This window comes from Drosophila gunungcola (genome assembly GCF_025200985.1).
Source record: "Drosophila gunungcola strain Sukarami chromosome 3L unlocalized genomic scaffold, Dgunungcola_SK_2 000002F, whole genome shotgun sequence".
NCBI classification, from domain to species: domain Eukaryota; kingdom Metazoa; phylum Arthropoda; class Insecta; order Diptera; family Drosophilidae; genus Drosophila; species Drosophila gunungcola.
Window position 1 is genome coordinate 5,909,997 of NW_026453178.1, and position 8,007 is coordinate 5,918,003.

At 39.0% G+C, this 8,007-nt stretch overlaps 1 protein-coding gene across 1 annotated transcript; it reads right to left on the minus strand.

Annotated features, from left to right (window-relative positions):
* Positions 1–7,148: 7,148 nt before the first annotated feature.
* Positions 7,149–8,007, minus strand: LOC128257337 (uncharacterized). Its single transcript, XM_052988313.1, has one exon. The coding sequence runs from the start codon at positions 7,851–7,853 to the stop codon at positions 7,215–7,217; it is 639 nt and encodes a 212-aa protein (XP_052844273.1). The 5' UTR covers positions 7,854–8,007; the 3' UTR covers positions 7,149–7,214.

Consider the following 8,007-nt stretch of genomic DNA (forward strand, 5'->3'; position numbering starts at 1 on the left):
CGTTCGCATTTGTGCCTTCTCAATGATCTGTGGTTTCTTTTTCAAGACCAATGACAAGTATAACAGTTAGGTAGGTCTGTCTGTTCGAATAAAGAAACATGATTCACATTCCGTCCGATATAAATATTAAAAGGTATGGAAGTTTGCTCTATAATTTACCAATCCATTTTTGTTCAAGTGTATGTTATCTTCAGAAAAACATTTAACTTTTAAGATGAGGTTCTTTAAATTTGCAAGCATTAATACAAAACAAAACATTACAATATCGCATGTTTTGCCCTTTATCTGCTTTACCTTAGCTGTTATATTTAGTATGAATAAGTAAGATAAAATATTACCAATATAAGTGTTCATTAGGATGGTTTTAAAATGCGAACAGAATTAATAAATAGTTTGATTATTATTGTTATTATTTATCTATTTATTTACTGGTAGTTTTGTCTTAACGAATTTCACCATCAAACTATTATACCGTCATCCCACATTTTTAATTATACATCATTTTTTTATATTTTTCAACAGATTAATTAAGTTTTATGTAGCTCTTTCTTTTATAAAAATTTTTAAACCTATAGAACATACTAAGACGTCATCTAAACTACATTTTTGCAATGGTTGCAGAAGTATACAAACAGTTTCATGAAGTATAATATCAAAGAAGATTTATAAAATAAACTTCAGCATCAGATGAACAATATTTATTTATGTAAGAAAATCTATACTTTTTGGTCTTTTGCAAACGAAAAGGGTTTTCCCACAAGCTCTGGCCTTTAATTGCGATGGCACAGGGAAACGAGCGTGTTGAGGTGAAGTCAACGTGGGTCGGCCTTTTAAACGATAATTAAAATGCATCAATTTATTGCCGCGCGATGTGCGAGCAATAATAGCCATTTAATAAATACGCTCAATCATGCCTCGCGCCTCTTCTCGCCCAAATAATGAAAAGAATTGCGGGCACAAAATATTTGCTTAATTAAAGTAATTATGGTTTCATATTTCATGCGGCGCGAACCTGTAGCTGTGGCCCTGGAGTCCAAGGCTCGGTCTGGGCGGTAATTACGTTTTGTCATAAATTTAACATTTATTTTAAAATGTCATTAAGTGCTTAACATCCTGTCCCTGTCTCGCAATTCGCCATCTCCCTTCCTCCTTCTCCCTCGTTTTCCACTATTTTTTAAGCTGTGGATTACACACTTCCTTGATGGCTTGGCATCATTCAAGTGGCCAAAAAAAAATAGAACTAACAAATGCAAATTGCCAGCAGTGATGGGATATTTTTTTTAACAAATGGAATTCTATTAATTTCTTTTTTTATTTCGTTCAACAAATAATAATATATTTTGCAGATTTTTATTATGCCAATTAATTTATGGGTTGGAACTTAAAGAAATAAAATTTATATCTGTTTTATAAATAAAATTTTAAAATATATACATACTTTAATTATTTATTTTACTTTTGTTGTTATTGATCAACTTGTAAATTTTCAGTTTACTTCATTTTTGTTTAAGCCTTTCAGTACAAATGCTTGCTTAAATACACATAAACAATTTCAATGAAACAAAAATCTAAAATTGGGGTTTTCAAATGTTTTTAAAAATATATTTCAGTTATTTACTATATATTTGTTTTATTTTTGGGGTGAATTGGGAATTGATAGCTTGAGGTAATTCCTGATTTTCCCTATTGATAAATATGTCTTAAACGGTATGTGTACTTTATTTATGATACTAATGTACATTTTTGGGTTCTGTGGAAATGGCCGATAACTTTCCCATCGCTGTTGGCTGCGGATCCATGGACATGTTGGTAAATGTCTGCAGATGAATGTGGCTTGCAACAAAAGGAGTAGCACAAAAAATGAGTGCAGGAGAAGTGGTACGAAATGTGACAAGAGAATCCAACACCGAATGAATAATGTAAATACGCCAAGTGTACAAAGTTTTAATTGTTATCATGTTTTGTTTGAGCGTCTCTGTGTGTGTGTATGTGTGTGTGTAAGTATGAAAGTGTGTGAGTATGTGGCACTTATGCTGCTGCCTGCTGCTGCCTGCTGCTGCCAAGATGCATCCATATCCATTTACGCCTGGCCAAGTTGAACGTTGCGCATACGACACATTGGTCTCGGATCTGCAGTTGGCTGAGTGGCCTGCGGCAGCGGCAAAGTTTTCATTTTGCATATGCGCCTCGAGGCGCTCTGTCATTTCACTACCCAAACTCGGATCAGAGGGGTTTTAATCCACGTTTTATTCCGGCACAAATAAACTACTTTTTAAATCAAACTCTTTTGTCTGGGGATTTTCAGACAGATTGAGAAGAACATTCGTTTGGCTTCATTAAAGCTCGTTTTTTATTTTCTTAAAATTTCATTTCTAAATGTTGTGTTTCATGTTCGTGTCTAAACAAGAATTGTTGAAGATACGCATAAATTTGTCTTGCTCAAGCTGTAATCTGCATTTCTCAATTTCTTAATAAATTAAACTCTTTTGAGCATCAACTTTATCTAGCTTAAGTTTACCTTTTAATTTATGCCACACAAAATTACTTACAATTGGCTTGCAATTCTATGCACTTCTTCGTCCTCTTAATAGCCTCTATTATTTAAAGTTTTCTTTAATTTGCAAAACGTTTTGCTCCGACCATTTAAGGCATTTATGGCCATTAAAGTTTAAAAATGTTTCACTTGTAGTTGATTTGCATAAATATTTAAACTTGTTAAGCTCGCATAAGCATTTTTGCTTCTGACTTTTGCCATGCAAATCCAGGCATCCTGTGGCTTTGGCCGTACATGTTTGGCACAAATTTTAAGTGATTTATGCTGGCCGCAATTGGTCTGCCCAATAAATACGTAGAACGACGCACCGGGAGCTATGAAAAATGCATCGTGTGTGGGTATCTGTATCTCCATCTCCATCGAGGTCTCCATCCGAACGAGCATGTATGCATATTTATTTGCCAACATTTACTTATGCTGCATTTGAGGCAAGTCGGTTGGTTTTTGGCCAACTCAAAGGCAGGTCCAGGTCCAGGTCCAGGTCCAGACAAAGTTGCCAGCCATAGATTTGGCATAAGGACGCACATGAGCCATCAGTTTGTATGGCCAAACAACAACAGAGCACTTGAAAGTTTTCCGAATCGGCTTCTCTGTTTACCCGAGCACTTGTTTATTTGATAATAATTCCAGTTTCAGTTTCGGTTTCGGTTTCAGTTCCACTTCCAGCAGTTGCAAAAGGTTTCTTGCAAAACAAACTATTTGCGCTGGCCATTCTGGGAAAGTCCGAACTCGATCCACATAACGAGCCACTCTTTTGTCTAAATAAATAATCAAAATGTCATAACAAGTGGGCAAGTGGGCAAGTGGGCGACGAGGGCGAAGTGCATCTCATCTGGCCGGCATGTATCTGCAATGTTTATGCAAATTCCGTGCTGCAGCTCCTTGAGGCCATGCCACTATGAATCCATGCCGTGCTCCTGATTACGATACGCACGCAGCCAGTTCGAGCCGGCTTCCCCCAGGATGCATCAGTGCAATATAAATATTTTACATAGATTTTACATAGCTGATTGAAGTCCTCCGTTGCCCCTCAACCCGCCCCTGCCTGCAACTCATGCTGTGAAATTATCCTCCGCATGGCAATCATATCAAATCAAATTTAAAGTGCCCCTCACTAGGTACAGTGGGCAAATCGGTCGGAGGTGCCAGGTCCTTAAAGCCAACACACAAAGCTTGATTTGCTTTAATACTTGTTTATTTTTGCCGGTACTAGCTGCCTGCATTTGTGGCCTCTAATTAAAAGTGTTTTTGATATGCAGCTTTCCTCTCATAACTTATTTATTTCCGATATTTTAGCTATGAGGAAAATTATTTCGTTGCAAAAATACACATTTCAGTTGCACTTTGAAAGTGACTATACTTGTTTAAAAATATGGATTAGAAATCAATTTAATCATTTTTTGTTGGAAAATAGAACAATAGAACAATTTATGAGAAGTAGTTGAATTTTGATTATAAGGAGATTGATAATATTTTAAAAGCAATTATGTGAATATCTTGGTTATAAATTTTAACTATTAAATCTTATTTAGGTGTAAGTAGAACATATACGTAGTGATAATTATGATTTCTATGATTTCAATAGTTTCATTTATGTTTCAAAAGTTTGGCCACCAAATAAGATTAATTACTTCTATGCGAAACAATAAATCACAATAAATCTTCCGTAAATCTTATGTCAGATAATGAACAGAATTCAGACTTCTTCTATCCGTCAGCCGAGTTCAACCTGCATGCGAATCTAACCCATAGTTCGCATTTTGGTGAAATACGGACCAGCAAGTATGCTAATATGGCTCAACATTTGCATACAAAGGCGTAAGCCTAATTGAACCAGCTGTGATTGGTATGGAGCCACCACCTCCACCATCTCCACCACCTCAACCATTTCCATCACCACCACCCGTGAAGGAGGGTGGTGGTGTGAGTGTTGAGGTTGACCCACAATGCGGGTGGCCACTGGTATTAGTGGTGACGGTGGTGCAATTAATAGCTAATTTAGAGGCGATGTTAAAAAGGCAACATTATTTATGATTATTTGTTTATTGCTTGCGGCTCGTTTGCCGCTTTTCACCTGGACGAATTAACACACCACCCACTCACAGTTACAATCACACCCACACCCACACCACCTATTCACTCACCCACACATGCAAAGCAAAGCCGCTGGCAGCATTTAGCTGCAATAGACAGCCATTTTGTGGTGTTGCCTCGGCGATAAAGTAATAGCTGCTATTTGGGTTTATGACACACACACATACAAATAAAACAGTCACACACACGGACGCGGAGCAGCTACATGTGTTTTTGGAAAATTTTCTCTGCTTCCGGCAGACACAAATACAGCCTTTGTTGTTCTCTTCCGCCAAGCCAAAAGCAGAAGCCGCAGCCAAAGGCAAAGCTGCAGATGGCTGCACGGTAAAAAAATATGCACCTAGCAACCCCTTCATATTATTTTGGGGATTAATAGAGGCATTAACATCAATTAAGCGCACTATTAAGGTTTCAAAGAGGAGAAGTTACGGTATACCGATCAGAAAAACAGTTTGCTTTGCAATTTAGACACCATAACTTGTTATTTTCAAAAATTGGTTTCCACAAAACATCAACTCTTGTCTGGAAAATACATTTATTTGAACATTCAGCTCTTCAAATCTTCAAAACCCAGAAGGAGGTGTTAGAAGAATCAATGCGCAATACCTTTTGTTTAAAAGATCTGACACCATGACTCAACATTAAAAAAAAAATTTAAATACTTGTTAAAAAAATGTATTTAATTGAAGATTTAGTTTATCAGAAGCCATTGTAAGAAAAACAAAATTGTCAAATGTGGTGGGAATTTTTCAAGGTTTTTTTTTGTTACTATAAAAATATAATCGATAAATACTTTGCCAACAAGTTAAAAAATCCCATTCGGTTCTAAAGCATGCCAAATCCATTAAACATTTATACCTAATGCATATGTTCATTAAGGGTTATTTCGTATTAAGAGTTTTTTATTTTAACATTTTTTTCAAGCTGCAAATAAATAACAAATGTTTTATATCTTGGCCAATTGATCGGCTTGCAACAAGAGTTATAACCCTTTCCCTATGCATATATACAACGCTCAATAGTTTGTTTTCGAAAGTTTCGTAGTACCTTAACAGATGACCATATATTTTTCTCTGTGTAAGAGACTAAGGAGGGCAGTGCTTGGTTTCTAAGGCGGGGAGGCGTGGCGAGGCGTCACTTTGTCTGCGGTTAGATGCGCGTACGTTTTCATGTTTTGTTCGCGATTCTTTTCTCTTCGCTCCCCGCTCTTTATGCTCTTGTTCACTTTTATTTTGTGTTTCGAATTTTTTTTTCTTTTTGATTTTTGTTTTGTTACAGCCATGTAAATTTTTTTCGCATTGGCTTTCGGCTGTTGCGCTGCCGTGTTTTTCGCCATTCGCCATTCGCGATTCGCCGTTGTTGCGGTTGCAGCACGTCTGAACGTGTTTATGGCGCGCATATCCGCAAATATGCAATCAGACCATAATCTACTTAATGTCTTTTTCGCCGGGAGGTGGGCGGATGGGTACGGGTTCGGGTTCGGGTTCGGGTGCGAAAAAAAGTGCGCATTGTGAATGAAGTAATGCAACTTGCCACATTCCGGCCAAAACGCACACTCATACACACGTGCGGCGCGTATTTATGGCCAAAAGCAAAGGACACGGCACATTTACCGAAAATTAGGCTGTCACTTTTTGGCCATTCGCGCATTAGCTCCAAAAATGAAGTTAAAAGTGCGTGTTTTCGGCACTTTTCATTACCCAGACTTGTGTTGCCTACTTTTTGGGGCCAGCGAAGCGTGCAAAGCTTTGAAGTCCTTAGCAAGGACAAGGGAAACATAGTTGAGGGAAAAGAATTTTTTAGCGGAATGGAGCTTTAAATGGATACAAAATTATAAAAAAAAAATAGATTAATTTAAAACGTATACATGTATATCTATAATCATTATAAATTATATTTATTTAAACAGAATAAGTAGCAATTACTTAAGAGCTCTAATCTAAAGCCAAAATAAGTCAAACTTATGCAGATAACCACCCTTAATTTTATTATTATTTCATTTTTAAAGACAATATTAATATGAATCATCATGCATTTTCTTACCAAAATCACTTTTTCCCATCATTATGTGCAAATTACTTAAGGCTTTGCCAGATACCCTCCCTGACTTCAATGTGCACAGCCTTTCAACTGATTTTAAAGGCAAGTCATAGCACAAAAGCCTGAAGGACACAAAAAAGCGGGCAAAACAAAAAGACGCTTGCAAAATATTTTGCCGTAGACAACATTAGATATTGTTTTGAGCCGTGCCGACATGGGCTGGCATTTTAGTTTTAGTTTCTGTTTCTGTTTTCTGGTTGGAGTTTTGTTTCTACTTCTGCTGCTGCTGCTGCTTCTGTTTCAGTTTCTTTGGCTGTTATTGTTATTGGGGGATGGCTGCCGACGGTCTGCGACTGGCCCGTTATTGTTGGCCCGGTGCACAATGCGGCCATAAAAAGCTGGTAGAGACAATAAAACGGCTTTAAGAAGAGAACCTCGAAGTGTAGATAAAGGCAATTAGTGTGCGGGCTGCAGTTTACTCAATGTCTGAATCGGGGGAAAAGGAGTTCGGCTAGCTGCTTGAGGATCACTTGGCGTTGAACAGAGCCTTGACCGTGTCGTCGGTGGTGTCGATGATCAGCTTGTAGTAGCCCGACCGCCGCAGCAGTCGGTCCTCGTCCTCGGCCACGCCGTAGATGTCCTCGATGGGCATCAGGATCTCGGACTCGTTCGGCAGGATCAGCTTGCGGGCATCCTTGCGGAACAGGGCCACCGCCTTGGCCATGTTCGCGTGGGCCCTGGCACAGTGCTGGAAGGTGAGAGTCTTCCGCTTCGCCGAGATCTTCGAGTGGATGCGATCGAGGCGGGCTATCAGCCGCAGCAGGATGAAGCGGGCATAGCGATCCTTGATCTCCGGCAAGGACATCTCACCGCCGTCGTCGGGGTTTCCCTGTCCCGGTTTCAAGTAAATGCTCAGAATGATAAACACGAAGATGGCGTTGATCGCAAATATCACCAGCAGAATCGCCAGCTGGAAGCAGTCGATGTCCTGCGAGAAGGCCTCCGTCAGGTGCTTCCAGTGCATCAGGTCGTAGTGGTGCATCTGCCATTGGTAGTGCAGGTAGGCGGTAAATGCCACGCCCACTCCGCTGTAGAGCGCTATGTACGGGTAGTTCTCGAAGAAGAACTCGTTTATATGCACTCGAAGCTTCTGCCAGAGATCCATCGTTTTCTATACCCTGTATCCTGTCTTCCGTGTCGCCTGTCTTCTATCTTTTGTTGAGAAAGTCTCGGAAGAATCAAGAAGACAGACAGGGTTCGAATTTTGGTTCCGGTTAATTTTGGGTAGAGATTCCGAACAGGGTGAGCCTTAGTTTGAA